Source organism: Trichosurus vulpecula, chromosome 2 (genome assembly GCF_011100635.1).
Source record: "Trichosurus vulpecula isolate mTriVul1 chromosome 2, mTriVul1.pri, whole genome shotgun sequence".
NCBI classification, from domain to species: Eukaryota; Metazoa; Chordata; class Mammalia; order Diprotodontia; family Phalangeridae; genus Trichosurus; species Trichosurus vulpecula.
The window spans coordinates 393,415,394-393,433,574 of record NC_050574.1 but is presented as its reverse complement, the minus strand read 5'-3'; the positions used below and the strand labels follow the sequence as shown (position 1 = coordinate 393,433,574).

The following is an 18,181-nucleotide window of genomic DNA, read 5'->3' as shown; positions in this document are numbered from 1 at the left end:
TTATGAAGCTTTTCATGTATTTTGGAGTTTGGTGGTAAGTTAATGAAAGAATTCAGTACATCTACATGGGATGCCTGTTAACAATGAAAGATTATCTCTAAGTGCCATTTTTTTTCTTAGAAAAACAATTCAATTTTGAGTAGACCAGTGCTTCTTTGGAATAGTTTTTGTGGTCTGATTCAATACCCGACAATAAATAGATAGAATATTCTGTTTTCTACTTCAAAAAATATTTTCATCAACTAACTGATGTCTAAAATCTTAGAGCAAGAAATTAATTCTTTCATCCCCTATTAAAATGCATCCCATCTCCTAAAAGAGTGACTACATTAAACCTAATAAGCTCTTTAGTGTAAATAAGTTGGTCCCAGTTTCTGTGATCAGCATTAATTGAGGATGTAGAAGATGGTGATCATTGGACCTAGGAAGATAGCAGAACAAAGGATGCTATGGAAGGAATAAGGGGTATAGAATGTTACAGGTATAGAGGGAATTTAGAGGTATCCAAAGAAAGAATTCACATGCTTTTCAATTTTGTATAGATTAGTACAAGCTTCCAATTTTGGGAAGGAGTTGGGTTTCAGATCCACTGCTGGTATGGAAACTCTGAGATGAAAGAAAAGCCTAGCAACAGAGTTTCTGGGTAATTACTAATTAATTTATTAATTAGGCTAGCAAAAATCCATAAATTGATTGATGGTCAGTTATCTCTCTAGGTGACCAAAGACAAACCACGGAGTTCATCAAATGCTTAAACACCTTTGGAAAAATGATTGGATTTCAACCCTGATTGTTGAACAATCAACTTTCAAATGAGGAGGTGGGCTGAAAACCTTTGGCTCTTCTAGGTGCTTGATAATGAGACTCATCTCCCTGTAGCTAAGAATCCATCCCCACTTAAGTTGAATAATGGCTGGGCTTGGGGGGAGGGCGGGTTTCAAGGGCATGAGCCTAATGCTTTTTAGGGCCTCTGATTTCATCTAGATTAGATTCTCTTTATACTTTAATCAGAAATAAACTTGCACCATTGGGTGGGGTCTGTATTAGCAAGGCAATAAACACAACATAGAAGATAATTGTAAATATGCCTATATAGTTCTGTATTGCAAAATATGAGAGATTCTCCATGTAGAAGGTAGAAGAAGTAAAACATTTATTCAGACACCAGAGAACCAAATCCCATAACCAAAAAGTCCAACCCATCCAAGCAGTAACCAGCTCCCCAAACCAGCAAGCCCACTTTATCATAACAGCAAAACATCACAGCATGGAACCTTGCCATCCTATTAGCCTTCCACCTCCTGCTGGGGGCTTCCCAAAAACATGCTCACAGCACAGCTAGCTTACCTGTGTCTGCTCTCTCAGCATTTCCTGTGATATACTTTCCTTTTCCTCTCAGCAAGCTCCTCCTACCCCATGTGCTTTAGGCTTCCTGTGATATAAGCAGGTCACATGGCCAATTAATGGATGGAAAAGATCTCCAAATCTAAATTACCATTACAGGGTCCCTACCAAGATTGAGGAGAATGTTCCTGGAGGGTTAGGCCAATCTCATCACTAGCCCTGTCCTTCAGAGACTGGCTGATCTACAAGGGCTGGTCCCAAAATGAGGAAATAAAGGGGAAAAAAAAACCTCAGTCCTGGTTTAATAACTGATTAGTAATAATAGAAAAATAATCATTTCTCTCAACTCTGTCCACTAATGCATATCTATAATTAGTTTATAACTTTTAGTCATAGAGTATCGATTGGAATATTGAGATACTCCAATCTGTGTGACTTGCCCATTGTCACACAGTTAATATATTCCAGAGGAAGGGCTTAAACCTCTGTGTTATTGCCCCTAAACTTATCCTCTATTCGATACGCCATACTGCTTCTCAAGCTTGCAAATATATGATAAATAACCCCCTTTTCCCTTCCTTGCTTGCAATGTCTGTGAACAGACATTGATGTAGCTTGAAGTGTGTGCATGTGGGGGAGTGTATGGATGTCCCTCCAATGGGCATGGTCTTTCAGGGATAGGGTGAGCACTTCTAGTTCACTTTAGAAAGTTCAGGGCTTCTGCCCTTGGAAGTCGAGGAAAGGCTGCTTTCTGTTGGATTTTCCAACATGCCTTCAGCCAGTCTCCTGGTATTCTTGGAGCCAAAGGGAATATTTTCCAGCTCTATTTAATATTTGGAAGCAGTCAGCCTGGGTACTCACATTATTTACTATTACTATCAGGTGGCATTGTCCTTCCCACTGGGTTGTCATGTAGAAAGGACTCTATAAACTATAAAGGTCTATTTAAAGGTGAACTCTTATTCTCATTATAATTATTATTCATCTTGTTTTACCCCCTTTACCAGTGCTGCTCAAGTTTTGCCTTGATACTCTTACAACGTGAAAAGGCACAAGTGTCTAAACCTATAAGGCCCTAGAGCAATATACAGATTTTTACGGAGTTTATGAAAGTCCAGGTTTAAGCATCGTGGTGGATAAGATGTGGATGGTATGCGGTGGAATACGAAAATTCATGAGATTGTGGATTAACTAAAATTGTCAATTAATTATGAGTCTGGCATAGCTTTAGCCTTCAGCAACTCTGAGCTCTGCTGGGATTCGGAGAGGTCTACATGGCAATAGGATGACTATTTTGGTCATGACGATCTCTGCTCATCTAGGAAAGGCTACAAGCATTTATTAAGCACTTATTACATACCAAGTACTGATCTAAGTTCTGGGGATAGAGATACAAGCAAAAATAAAACCAAGGAGCCTGTATTCTAATGAGGAAAGAGAAGAAGAAAAAGAGAACCAAGAAGGGGGAAGGGATAGCTGCATGGGGTCAAAGTTCAAAAAGTCAGAAGCAGAGCCAGGAGGTAAATGAGCATTGAACAGCATGGGCCTTTCCAAAAATGAATTGAATTAACTTAAAGAGATTAGATTTGTTGATTTTTTCTTGATTAATTTTTACTAGTTTATTCTCACAGAGACTGAAATACTTTTGATACTCTGAAGATTTATCTTGGTGCCTACCTGCTGAGACAGCTGAATAAAAACAAATATATCTTCATCTTTGTATAGAATAGTCAACTGTATTACATACGTGAATGGAGGGGAGCAGTGATGTGGATAATTAAAAATGGCAGATAATTAAAAACATTCATTTGATTTTGTGATATGTTTTGCTCATACCTTTATCGTATCTGATTTGAGGGTGCATAGTACTCTCAATTAATGAAACTATAGCAAAGAGGTTTATATTAAAAGGAATTAGAAAGTTGTAGAGTTTGACTAGTCTTTATTTTGCTGATCAGCCTCAATTACTTCAAGCCTAGAATGGGCAGCATTTTATCTCATACTCATATACAAAGCACTGATCTAGGCAATGTTAATATTTCCTTCTCTTCTTTTGCTCCTTTGCTTTCTTCTCCAACCACTAGAGAGCTGTGAGATCAGGAAAGTAGTCACTGCTTACATTAACCCTAATGAAGTCTGGAGCCTCTTTCCTACCCTATGGTAGCTGATAAGAATGGAGACAGTTGAGACCTCTGGGCTGGTGTTACCTAAACAGGTCCTTACACCGTAACTACAGAACCGAGTATTTCGTTAGGGGTAGGGAGCAAGAGGGCAAGGCTCACTGGGGTAGAATAATGCAACCCCAGGAAGTTGGCATCCTTAGCTTGTCTACTGGCCTTCCTTGTGTAGTATTTCCTCATGGGGAACATCATTTGCATTGGGCTGTAGTTTAACATACTTGAGGACTTGGGCATAGGACTACTAAAGATTTGGACAGGGATAATGGACACAAGGTCAGTGACAGCTTTGTCTTTGATAACACTGCCAAAATCATTCCCTATTCTCTCAGGTAAGCTGGTATTAAAGGTGTCAAGATCCTGCCAGTCAATGGTCTTGGGACACTTACAATGGACAAAAGCAAATGATATCCCAGTGTTTCAGACAAGGAACGCTTCCCAGGAATCCAATTCTTCCAGGAACAAATAGGCATAAATAGGTTTCTTCATCTAATCCTGAATAGGCAGCCTCTATCTAATCTTAGGAAAGCAGAGCAATTGAACTCTGGGATCAAACATGGAATAGCTACTGATAATATCTTTATCTGATACTCAAAATACTTATTAGTCATAGAATGTATCTAAGGACTGAGTACTGATGACTTTGGGTCACATGGTCAAAAACAATGATGATTGTTAGGACTAGAAGATCGAGGATTTTTTTTTTTTTAGTTTTTATTTGTTTTTTTTTAAAACCTATTTTGTATCATGAACCTTTTTGACACTCAGATAAAGCCAATGGAGCAATTCTTCCCCAGCCTTTAGTCATTGAATGGGCATTGCCTCAGACAATCTGAGGCCTGGGACAGACCTTAATTTAGAAGGACCAAGGTCATCCAATGCATCATGGGTCACTGCTAGTCATCTTTTGTATTGCCAGTATACTCTGATGACTCTGGAAGAGAGAGTGAGGCTGACAACTTTCATGAATCCCTTCTCACCATAATGTCTTTAAAAGCATAAATAAAATATGTAGGATTACAAAGGAAACCAATTATATTCTAAATAAAGATGTATTTTTTCCCATCCAAATTCATGAATTCTGTCCACTGAATGCTTGGGGGCTATAGACTTCAGGTTAAGAATAACCTCAGGTTAAGAATAATAATAAAGGCTAACATTTAAATAGCATCGTAAGGTTTTCAAAGTACTTTATAAGTATTATAGTTTTATCCTCCTAGTAACCCCAGGAGATAGGTGCTATTTTTATCATCCCTCTCTTTACAGATGAGGAAACTGAGGTGGAGAGAAGTTAAGTGACTGGTCCTAGGTCACTTACAGTTTTTAATAATCTGAGGCTGGATTTGAACTTAGGTCTTCCTGGAGTAGGTCCAGGGCTTTATCTATTATACCACCTAGCTAGAGTTTCTGAATCCTTCTATTTTGGGGGTTTGTTTTTGCTGGAGATTGCAAGTCTCTTGAAGATAGTTGTTCTTTGAGGTACCGCCTCACATCTGTCAGATGGGCTAATATGACAAAAAAGGAAAATGATAAATGTTGGAGATGATGTGGGAAAATTGGGACACTAATTCATTGTTGATGGAGTTGTGAACTGATCCAACAGTTCTGGAGAGCAATTTAGAACTACACCCAAAGGGAAATCAAACTGTGAATACGCTTTGATCCAGCAACACCACCACTAGGTCTGTATTCCAAAAAGATCATAAAAAAGGGAAAAGGACCTACATGTGTAAAAATATTTATAGCAGTCCTTTTTGTGTTAGCCAAGAATTAGAAATTGAGGGGATGCCCATCATTTGGGGAGTGACTGAACAAATTGTGGTATATGAATGTAATAGAATACTACTTGGTTATAAGAAAATGATGAGCAGGCAGATTTTAGAAAAACCTAGAAAGACTTACACGAACTGATACAAAGTGAAGTTAGTAGAACCAGCAGAACACTGTACACAGTAACAGCAATGTTGTATAATGATCAATGATGAATAACTTAGCTCTTCTCAGCAATACAATGATCCAAGATAATTCCAAAGGACTTGTGATGGAAAATACATCCACATCCAGAGAAAGAACTGATGGAATCTGAATACAAATTGACACATATTATTTTCACTTTCTTTATCCTTGTGGTTTTTTTTTCCCCTTGGTCTGTCTTTTCTTTCAGAACATGACTTATATGGAAACATGATTGCACATATGTAACCTATTCAAAATTCTTGACTTTTAGGGAGGTGGAGAGGAAGGAAGGAGGGAGAAAAAATTTGAAATCAAATAAAAAATTAATGTTAAAAATTATCTTTACATGTAATTAAGAAATACAATTTAAAAAAGAAAACAGTTGTTATGAGATCCTGAAAAATTGGTTGTCAGATTTTGAGAAAGTCACTTAATGTCTAAGAGGCTCAGTTTTTTCATCTAAAACATGAGAGAGAGCTGGATTGGATGAGCTCTTAAGTTCTTTGCCAATTCTAACATTCCGTGATTACAGGTTTCTAAAAATTCTATTGAATCAGATTTTCCTCTTCATGATGGGAAGTTTGCCAGAAAGTTTTTGTTACTCTTCAGTACGTAAATCTAATTGTGAAGTATAAGTTTGCAAAATAACTTGGAGAGGGAAGTTATTTGAAAGATGTTTCTAATAGTGAAGTGTTTTACCAACAGAAAGCAGTGAGTTGGTGAGTCAGTCAACAAGCCTTTATTAAGTGCTTACTGTACTAGGAACTGTGCTAAATGCTGGGGATGCAAAGAAAGGTAAATATACACTTTACTCTCAAGGAGCTCATATTCTTATTGGGGAAACAACACATTCATTTAAGATATTCAGTCATTTTTCAGTTCATGACCCCCTTTGGGGTGTTCTTGGCAAAGATACTGGAGTGGCTTGCTATTTCCTTCTCCAGCTCATTTTTATAGATGAGCAAACAGGATTAAGTGACTTGCCCAGGGTCACACAGCTAGAAAGTATCAAAAGCTGAATTTGAACTCAGGTCTTCCTGACTCCAGTCCCAGCACTCTATTCACTTTACCTCCTAGCTGCCCTGTTATTTGCTTTACTACTGGTACCCTAAAGACTATGGGATCTTTACAATGCCTGGAACCTCTTGGAAGTATTGTCTTCCCCATTAGAGTGTAAGGCTCTTTGAGATTAGGGACTATCTTTACTTTCGTATTTGTATTCCAATTTTTTTTATAACCAACTCATTAGTAAACACCTGATAATCCCCCCCCCCCCATTCATTCATTCATTTACTCATTCATTCAGCACAGAGTTGTGCTATTATGAGTATTTTTTTTTGAAAAAGGGAATCTTCCATTTGAAATTCAGCTCAGCACTGACTGAAACATATCATTGAGGGGCATCTGCTATTGCTTTTGTACTGTTTTGCTTGCTAACACTGCAATGTGCACGTAAGTTGGTGAATTATTTATGTACAATGTATTTGATTTTGACCTTTTGTACAAAGAGACAGTTTTGGCATATGTTCTATTTCACTTTTCTCATTTTAGAGACATGACTTTTTTTTTTTAAAGTGTGGATGTGTATGCTCTTTTCTATATTGTCACTTGTGATCAATCCATGTCTTTCAGGCCTTGGCTCATCTCCACCTGATAGAATATATTGGAGAAAAAACAGCTTTGCTAATAAAGGTAACATTTAATGCCAGTTTAAAGTATTTCAATCAAACCATGTGAATGTTTCTACTGCTCTTTCTTTTATACAAAAGCTTGCATGAATGGTTTTTATTGATTATACAATAAGTGACCAAAGGGGATCCATTCTATCAAACTGTCTTAAAAAACAAGGGTAGATTTTTTTTAAAGGGAGGATATAATTATGTCTGCTTACAAGTCTTAGCTTGGAAATAATTCTGCTTTTGAACATGTAACTAGGCAACCAGGGATTTGATTCAGATAATCTTGCTGGTGTAATTACCTAAATCCAGGACTAACAAACTGCTATTCTATGTATAGGTTCTCCAAAGGATCACCGTATTGGTGAGACCTGGATATTTAAATAACTGTATGATATTGAGCAAATAATTTAACTTGAGTATCTAATTTCTCTTATGTAAAATGAGGGAATTGTATTAAGTAGCCTCAAAAATCTTTTGTTCCTCTAAACTTTTTAGGAATTTAACTTTTGTGTTGTATCTGACTGGGGTGGGTGGGGGAGATAACCTCAATGAACTGACATGACTATTTAGTTTTCCCCTCTCCAGGAAGCTGGAGTAGCCCCAGTTTCCTAAGAGTTTAGGAAGGGTGAGAAGGGCTTTTGAGATCACTCCCATCTGGCAACATATAGAATTATGTCCTATGAATTTTGGATTAGGGCAGGGTCACGGAACTATGGCCTAAGTGCCAAATATGCTGATTTTTGTATGGCCTGCTAGTTTGGAATAGTTTTTTACATTTTAAAATCCAATGAAACTTTAAAAAAAAACAGCTTATAACCACATAAAAATGGTGCTGCAGATTAGGCCCTTAGGCCATAATTTGTTGACCCATGAACTAGGATATAAGGACTTTTGGATCTAGTTGTCAACCTCCAACAACACTGACTCCCAGGGTCCTGTTATTTCTGACATCTATATGACTGAAAAAAATTTTTGGAAGGACCCAGAAGACCTTCTCAAGGGTAGAGCTTTTGCTGCCTTCATACATGACCTAGATATCATTGATAAGTTCCAAGGTTAAATAATACTTGTGAAGCTTACAGAACAGCCCAATATATAAGACTACTAAAGGAACACTGACAGAGAGGTGATCCAGGAACCTCAAATGCCCAGACACTCAGAGCCAAACTTTTCTGCCACAGAAATCTTTCATCTTCAGTCTCAGTTTCTCCCTTTCTGTCTCTCCTCTCTCTCTCTCTCACCCTGCTTCCCTCTCTCACTCTCCTTCTCTGTCTCTCCCTTACCCCTCCCTCCCTCTCTCTCTCTCCCTCCCTCCCTTCATCTCTCTCTCTCTCTCTCTCTCTCTCTCTCTCTCTCCCTCTCCCTCTCCCTCTCTCTCTCCCTCTCCCTTTCCTCTCTCTCAATCTCTTCCCCCCCTTCCTTTCCACTTTCTCTCCCCCTTCTCCATCTCCCCATCTTCCTCTCACTCTCCCCCAACCCTTCCCCTCCAGAGTCCATAGTTGATGTTTGGATGCCCCTCTACAAATGTAGCACAATCAGTTTTCCTAATCTCCAGTCCTGAGATTTAGGTTCTTTGTTTTTGCATGCTGATTATAGGCAATCTTGGAGTAGGAGAGGAACTAACACCGTCATTATGGTTATTGTCGACAGATGTTGCCTTCTTGTTCTTGTAGATGGACTGTTCTGCCTCCCTGATTGTGTTAGTGCTATTTCTGATTCTTCAGCTAACAACTAATTGTGCAACTTTGGAAAGAAAAATCACTTTTTTGAGTTCCTCGTCTGTAAAAAGAAAGCTTTGGGATAGAAGGTCTTTACTTATAACCCCCTTCATGCCTAATGTTCTATAACTCTAAAGTTTGAATATATACAACTGGAAAAATGGAGGTTGTATATTTCCTTTTTAAATGAAGTATTACTCTGACTTTTCCTTGTTAGATGGTCCCAGAGGATCAGCGTCTCACTGCTGCCATCATCTTAGTTGTCTGGATCTCCGCTCTGGCTTCCTCCTTGATTGACAACATTCCATTCACAGCTACCATGGTAAGTCTCAGTTTTGGAATGGAAGATTTTTAGCTCCTTTCCTGTTCTGGCACATATATGGAGAGGCACCCTTCTTGTTGCTTTGGTAGGTGTCAGAAAGCAGTTATTTTAATTGATTATACTGCCAAATCTGGGCTTCTGTTTCATTTGAAGGCTATCAATTGAAGGGTTCAAAAACTTTTTCAGATATTAAGAAAAGACCCTTGCCTTTTGCTTTTTGGAAAGAATAAGGCACACCTGTTTTTTTTTTTTTTTTTTTTTTTTTTTTTTTTTTTTTTTTTTTTTTTTAGAGAGGAGAGGTGAAGCAATTGGGGTTAAGTGACTTGCCTAAGGTCACACAGCTAGTAAGTGTCAAGTGTCTGAGGCCAGATTTGAACTCTGGTTCTCCCGACTCCAGGGCTGGTGCTCTATTCACTGTGCCACCTAGCTACCCCTTAGCTCTGTTTTCTTGCTTTTTCTAAAATGTCACATGATTGCCTCCATTTACGTCCATGCTTATATTACTTCCTCTATCATGGATGCCTTTCCACTTTAGTTTCTATTTATTCTCCTAGTATTAGCTTAAATATTATTTCCTATGTGAAACTTTGCCTGTCCTTCAAACCAGAAATTCCTTCCTCTGAAGTAAATTAGCATTTGGTAGCTACTTAAGTAGTTATTTGTGGACATTTAGATTATATACTCTTGAGGTCAAGGACTGTTTATTATTTTCCTTGTATCCCCATATGATGCTTTGCACATAGTAGGAGCCTAATGAATATTTATTGAATTGATGTTGGCTCCAATCCAATACATTCTGCTTTTATTAGACTCCTTTCCTCTATCAACTAGGTTTCTTACCAGCTTTCTAGAACCCTTGTAGAGGCTTTAGAAAGTATTGAACAGCTGCCACAATGTGAGCAGAAATTAAGTAGAAAGTAGCAAGGTGAACCATGGTTCACAAAATACATAACTTCCCTAACCACAGAATTTGGCCACCATTCCCAGGTAGAGAATCACTGGGAAGTAGATTAAGTTCTAGACACTTCATGGGAGCTCAGACTATCTCTGATAGGTGAACTGAATGTACCTGTGATACAGAGGTATTCTAGTTTAATGCTATTGGATTTCCTCCTCCTTTTGAATTTGAATAGTCTTTCTTTCCTTTGTGTATATTATATTAGATTTAGGATTAGCCTTTATCCAGAAAATTTTTGCAGCAATAAAAGAAATGTTGTATTGACAATATGTAATAGCAAGCACTTTGGCACATTCAGGATGTTCTGCCAGCACATGTTCTTTGATCTGCTTTTCTAAAGGATAGGTAACTTTAAAGGGGTCAATGATCTTACTTTAATTACACATATATATCATTCACTAGTTCAGGGGAAAGGTCAGCACCCTGAGCATGGAAAAATACAAGCAGAGAGAATATGCTAGCAGAGAAATTATCACAGAAATCAACAGACAGGGCTCCAACTGTCTGAGCAAAAATAATAGATGCATAGTCACCAGACAGACAACATCAACATCTGGGTTCACAAAACTGGGGAGCTCCTTAACAATGGCTACTCAGAGACTTGTCTGGCCAAATCACACAAGCATTCTTCTCATGAGTGAGCCCCAAAGCAAAATCTCACCTCACAACATATATATATATATACCACTCAGAGCCAGAAGGCATCACAATCCTCCTGACTCAGTGCCTAATTGGCTTAGTACTATATGAGTAAGGCAAAATTCATGACCTCGAAGAGGACCATGAGCATGCCTGAATGATTCGGAATCACAGAATATAATGAATTCTCTAGGTGGAAGGCAGAGGAAGTATAACATGTATTTAGACTTCAAAGGATCAGATCCAAGGACCAGTGCCCCCAGTTCGATATTGTGGCAATAATATTCCCAAACCAATAAGCCCATCTCACTATAGTAACAAAGAGGTTACAACAAAATATTATAGCAGCAAGTCAGATCATATTTGTGCTTCCCCTCAATGCTAGCATGCTCCTATAAGAAGATCACTCACAAATCCTAAGTCCTTGCTCAGCACTCTCTCTCCTGTAGCTCCACTGACTCCAAGTTCCAAAACACCCTCTTGTATTCAGCACTCTCCACTCTGCATGCTCTGGAAGCTAGACCTCGGCTCCTGAATCCTGCTGCTCTCCGTTTCTTGGTCTCTTCAGCTTCTCTTTTCTAGTCCTCCATTTCTTAGTTTCTGCAGCTCCTGCCATTTCCAAGCTCTGTTCTGTCTTTTTATACAGTCCTTACACATCATCTGATTGACTAGAATATCATCTGATTGACTAGAACTCAGGCACGTACCATTGGCTCTTGTCTTAGCAACTCCTCTTAGGGCCCTGAGGGCTTCCTGCCTCCCTCAAACTAGCCAACTAGTTTGCCAACGAACTTTGGGCCTCACACCTAATTAGTGAATGGGTGTGGGCCTCTCTCTAATTAGGCCTCCCTTTGTTGGCCCCACCAGAAGTCCCACCCAAGGTCTATTCAATGGGCATGGGTTGGTGGCGGGGGGAGGGGGGGGAATCTTTTCACTTACTGATTGGCTTTACAAATACCAAAATGTGTAAAAGCCTTCCTGCAAGCAAGCTTCCCCTAACCAAGCTTTCTCTTGGGCAAGTTCCTCCCCCAATGGGCTCTATGTGACTCAGGATGTATCACAGCTGTGAGCTGGGCCAGAGCTCAAAGCAGCAGGACCTCCATGATTGAAATACCTGTGTACTTTAGATTTGAGAACATGGCCCCTGTTCCAGGAAAAAAGGGGACACATGTAATCACATAGGCCTATTAATGGATGGGGAAGATCTTATATTCCATTAACCCTACACAATAAGAGTTCATATTTAGAGAGCACTTAAAAATTTGTGGAGTATTTTCCTCAAACAAGAACTCTGTGAGCTAGGTATTATATTATTATACCTATTTTTACAAATAAGGAAACTGAGACTCAAAGAATAATTTACTCAAGATCAAATAATCTGTCAGCATTTATTAGAAGCCTTGTGTGTGCCAGGCACTGTGATAAGTATGGGGGATACAGGGGGGCGGAGCCAAGATGGTGGCTGGAAAGTAGGGACTTGTGTGAGTTCCTAGCCAAGTGCCTCCAAAAACCTATAAAAAATGGCTCTGAACAAATTCTAGAACTGCAGAACCCACAAAATAGCAGAGGGAAGCAGGGCTCCAGCCCCAGACAGCCTGGATGGTCACTGGTTGAGGTCTATCACGCACGGAGATGGGAGCAGAGCCCAGCATGGGCTGCACATGGACCAACCTGACCAGGAGCCAGGCTGAACAGGCCCTAGCACTCTGAATCAGTGAGCTGTGGCAGTTACCAGACTTCTCAACCCACAAACACCAGAGACAACAGAGAAGATTAGTGGGAAAAGCTGTGGGGAAAGAGTGAAAGGAGTTCAAGGTTTGGCCACCACCCCAGGGGCAGAGGAGGAGGTGCAGCTACAGAACTACAGTTCTAGTTACTTCTGGCCCCAGGCCCACCTGGTGGGAGGAATTAAGTGGCAGATCAGAGCAGGAGTGCAGAGCCTGCTTAAGATCTAAGTCAGGTCCGGGGTGGCAGTTCTTGGGGAAGTAGGAGTGCTGGTGTAGCAGAGCTGTCTGAATTGAAATAGCTCTGAAAACAACAGTGCATCCCCTTAAGCTTGGAACAAAGTACTCTTTACTCAACAAGCAGTCATACCCCAATGAAAAATTCAAGGGTCAAGTAAGTTGGCTGGGAACATGGCCAGGCAGCGAAAATGCCCTCAGATTCAGACTCAGCCTTTGGAATCTTTCTTTCATGACAAAGAAGACCAAAACATACAGCCAGAAGAAGTCAACAAAGTCAAAGAACCTACATGAAAAGACTCCAAGAAAAACATGAACTGGTCTCAGACCATGGAAGAGCTCAAAAAGGATTTGGAAAAGCAAGTTAGAGAAATAGAGGAAAAATGGGGAAGAGAAATTAGAGTGATGCAAGAAAACCATGAAAAACAAGTCAATGACTTGCTAAAGGAGACCCATAAAATACTGAAGAAAACAACACCTTAAAAAACAGACTAACTCAAATGGCAAAAGAGCTCCAAAAAGCCAATGAGTAGAAGAATGCCTTGAAAGGCAGAATTAGCCAAATGGAAAAGGAGGTCCAAAAGACCACTGAAGAAAATACTACTAAAAATTAGATTGGAGCAAGTAGAAGCTAGTGACTTTATGAGAAATCAAGATATTATAAAACAGAACCAAAGGAATGAAAAAGTGGAAGACAATGTGAAATACCTCATTGGAAAAACCACTGACCTGGAAAATAGATTCAGGAGAGATAATTTAAAAATTATTGGACTACCTGAAAGCCACGATCAAAAAAAAGAGCCTAGATATCATCTTTCAAGAAATTATTAAAGAGAACTGCCCTGATATTCTACAACCAGAGGGTAAAATAGAAATTGAAAGAATCCACAGATCCCCTCCTCAAATAGATCCCAAAAAGAAAACTCCTAGGAATGTTATCGCCAAATTCCAGAGCTCTCACATCAAGGAGAAAATACTGCAAGCAGCCAGAAAGAAACAATTTGAGTATTGTGTAAACACAATCAGAATAACACAACATCTAGCAGCTTCTACATTAAGGGATCAGAGGGCTTGGAATATGATATTCCGGAGGTCAATGGAGCTAGAATTAAAACCAAGAATCACCTACCCAGCAAAACTGAGTATCATGCTCCAAGGTAAAATATGGACTTTCAATAAAATAGAGAAACTTCAAGCTTTCTCAGTGAAAAGACCAGAGCTGAATAGAAAATTTGACTTTCAAGCACAAGAATCAAGAGAAGCATGAAAAGGTAAACAAGAAAGAGAAATCATAAAGGACTTACTAAAGTTGAACTGTTTTGTTTACATTCCTACATGGAAAGATGATGTGTATGATTCATGAGACCTCAGTATTAGGGTAGCTGAAGGGAATATGCATATATATATATATATATATACATATATATGTACATATATATATGTGTGTGTATGTATGTATATATGTATGTGTGTGTGTATATACACACACACACACACACACATATATATATATATATACACATATATATATAGACAGAGGGCACAGGGTGATTTGAATATGAGGGGATGATATCTAAAAAAATAAAATCAAATTAAGGGATGAGAGAGGAATATATTGAGAGAGGGAGAAAGGGAGAGAGAGAATGGGGTAAATTATCTGACATAAAAGTGGCAAGGAAAAGCAGTTCTGTAGGAAGTGAAGATGGGGCAGGTGAGGGGGAGTGAGTGAATCTTGCTCTCATCAGATTTGACCTGAGGAGGGAATATCATACACAGTCAATTGGGTATCTTACCCCACAGGAAAGAAGGAGGAAGAAGATAAAAAAGGGGGGATGATAAAAGGGAGGGCAGATAGGGGGAGGAGGTAATCAAAAACAAACACTTTCGAAAAGGGACAGGGTCAAGGGAGAAAATTGAATAAAGGGGGATAGGTTAGGAAGGAGCAAAATATAGTTAGAGTATTGTGGAAGGATTTTACATAATGATATGCATGCAGCCTATGTTGAATTGCTTGCCTTCTTGGTGGGAAGGGAAGAGGGGAGAGAATTTGGAACTCAGTTTTTTTTTTAACTTCCTATTGAATTAATTTATATACTAGTCAAGTTGCGGAGAAGAATTATGACCAATGGAATGAATCGTGAGAAAGAAGAAACAGAACCAAAAAAAAAACCCCAAAAACAAAAACAAAAGAGAAGAGAAAAAGGCAAGCATGAAGTGTGCCTCAATCTGCATTCAAACTTCATAGTTCTTTCTCTGGATGTAGATAGCTTTCTCCATCATGAATTCTTTGGAGTTGTCCTTGCACCTTGAGTTGCTGAGAAGAGCGAAGTCTGTCAGGGTTGGTCCTCACAGAATCCATATATCTGTGGTTGTGTACAATGTTCTCCTGGCTCTGCTCTGCTCACTCAGCATTATGTCGTGTAGGTTTTTCCAGGTTGTTATGAAGTCCATATCATCCCCATTTCTTATGGCACAATAGTATTCCATTACCTTCATATACCACAGCTTGTTCAGCCATTCCCCAATTGATGGGCATCCCTTTGATTTCCAATTCTTGGCTACCACAAAAAGAGCCGCTATATTTTTGTACATATGGGACCTTTTCCCGCTTGTGTGATTTCTTTGGGATACAACCTAAGTGGTATTGCTGGATCAAAGGGTATGAACATTCCTGTGGCCCTTTGGGCATAGTTCCAAATTGCTCTCCAAAATGGCTGGATCATCTCACAACTCCACCAGCAATGTAACAATGTTCCAATTTTCCCACATCCTCTCCAGCATTTATCATTTTCCTGTTTTGTTATTTTAGCCAATCTGATGGGAGAGATGTGGTATCTAAGAGTTGTTTTTGATTTGCATTTCTCTAATCAGTAGTGATTTAGAGCATTTTTTCATATGCCTATAGATAGCTTTAATTTCTTCCTCTGAAACCTGCCTGTTCATATCCTTTGACCATTTCTCAATTGGGGAATGGCTTGTATTCCTATATATTTGGCTCAGTTCCCTGTATATTTTAGAAATGAGGCGAAACTCAAAGTTTTAAAAACAGATGTTCAAAAACAAACAAAAAAATGTTATTGCATGCAACTAGGAAATAAGATACACAGGCAATGGGGTGTAGAAATTTATCTTGCCCTACAAGAAAGGAAGGGAAAGGGGGATGGGAGGGCAGTGGAGTGGGAGAATGGAGGGTTGACTGGGGAACAGGGCTACTGGAATATATGCCATCTTGGAGTGGGTGGGCGGGTAGAAATGGGGAGGAAATTCGTAATTCAAACTCTTGTGAAAATCAATTCTGAAAACTAAATATTTTAAATAAATTAAATTTAAAAAAAAAGAAATGCCTTCAGGAGACATAAAAAAAATAAATCTTAGATTTGAGTCCTTCCTCAGACACTTCTCTATTTCCAGAGGAAAATAACTTGACAATTTCTTTATCGGTATAATACATATGATACCTATAGTATCTACTTCAGAATTGATGTAAAGATTATATGATGCTGGTAAAAGTGTTTTGAAAACCTTAAAATGGTATAAATGTCAGTAATTTTTAAATAAACAACCTCTATTTTTGATGCTTTCCAAAAAAAAGTATGGAGGATTCAAAGGCAAAAAATAGTGAGGGCTCATAGTCTAAGGGGGAGATAGCATGCGAAGAACTATGTACAAGATATATGCAGATTAAATTGGGGGTAGTCTCAGATAGAAGGCACTAATAGCAAAGAGGACTAGAAAAGGCTCCTAGGAGATAGAACTCTAGCAGAGACTTGAAGGAAATCAGGGAAGCTAGGAGATGGAGATGAGGAGGGAGAGTAAGCATGAGGGACGGCTGGTGAAAATGTTCAGAGTTGAGAGATGGACTGCCCTGTGTAAGGAACTGTAAGGAATCAGTGTCATTGCATCACACACTGCTTAGAGGCAAGAAAAGTATCAGAAGACTAGGAAAGCGGGAAGGGGCTAGTACCTAGCCACTAGGTTATGAAGGGCTTTAAAAACCAAAAAGAAGATTTTATATATAATCCTGGAGGTGGTAGCAACTGGAATTTGTTAAATAGGGTACAACATGGTCAGAGCTTTTCTTTAGAAAGCTTTCTTTGACAGCTAGGTAGTGGATGGACTGCAGTCTTTCTCCAAACACTTGAGGCAGGGAGACCAACCTATAAACTGTTGCAGTAGTTTAGGCTTGAGGTGATAAGGGTCCTCACCATGGTGGCTGTTGTATCAGAGGAGAGAAGGGGACTCATAGGGGACATGTTAAAAGGTAGAAACAATAAGACTTGACAAGTGGTTGAATATGGGGGAGATAAAGAGGTAGGAGTTGAGGATGACACCTAATCTAAATCCAATGTTCTTTTCACTATACAGCCTAATCATCTTGAATGCCTGTTTTTCCCTTTGTTTTACTGATACCAAATAAAACAACTTCCCCCTGCCACCCCGATAATGGAATTAGAATTCTGACAAAACTGGACATCTTTAGATGTCATCTAGTAATCAGCTGTCTGGTGGTGAGCCCATCTGTACTTAATTAAGCTGGTCTATAGAGAATCTTTCTTATGAGCACTTAGTTCAATCTTTTCTAGCTTGGTAGAAACTGCCTTAATATGTACTTCACTGGAAGAGCTTTCAAGGACCCAGAATCACTTCTATGGCATCAGTGATAAAACATTGGAATGGGACTCTTATTAAGGAAGAGTGATAATGGGGGAGCTGGGTACAGACATGGGAGTCATTTCAGAATCAGCTGTCTACATCAAGATCGTTGACTGGTTAGAACAAAGAGGGAAATCAATACCAAAATAGAAGAAAGGCAAATAATGAGACTATGATACAGTGTACAATTACAGAAGTTCCTGTCTGACCTCTTTAAATTGGATGTTGAGTAGCAAAAACTAGAAATGGATGGAATTTTTGCCATTTCATGGAAGAGTTTACATAAATAGTCATCACAAGAAAAAGGCCCCAGAAATTTCCTTTGCCAAGAAATACTTAATCTCTTTTGTCAAACAAAGAGATATGGCAGCTAAGAGAAAAATCATGTTAAATAATTATCTCTTTTGTAAAACATAATAGAGGAACCTGGTAGAAGATTATAAGCAATATTACTACATTTAACAGTGAAAAGTTGTTGAGAGGGAAATAATCCTATAAAGAACATAGCATGAAATTAAAGTAATCCAGATCATTCCCCGTGAATTCCTAGATGAAATTAGAATGATAAAAACAAATAGATGAAAAGGAGAGATCTATTGGTATTCTTAAAAAAATCTCTTCTGATCAGCAATCATGGCAGAAGTACAATGCTCAGATTTTTATCAGTTAAGGAGCTGCTATGAGGATGGGGCAAGGCTGCTTAAGAAGGTGAAGTTAGGGAAGAATAATTAAACCCAGTCATTCAAAAGACATCCAAAAGAAATACACAACGAT

General features: G+C 38.9%; 1 protein-coding gene across 1 annotated transcript in view; it reads left to right on the top strand.

Annotated features, from left to right (window-relative positions):
• The window catches only part of OCA2 (OCA2 melanosomal transmembrane protein), a 625,581-nt gene that overhangs the window by 382,814 nt on the left and 224,586 nt on the right, over positions 1-18,181 (top strand). The window contains exons 19-20 of the mRNA XM_036747301.1: positions 7,110-7,169; positions 9,092-9,196. Of these exons, the coding sequence (XP_036603196.1) occupies positions 7,110-7,169; positions 9,092-9,196 (165 nt within the window). The remainder of the gene's footprint in view (positions 1-7,109; positions 7,170-9,091; positions 9,197-18,181) is intronic.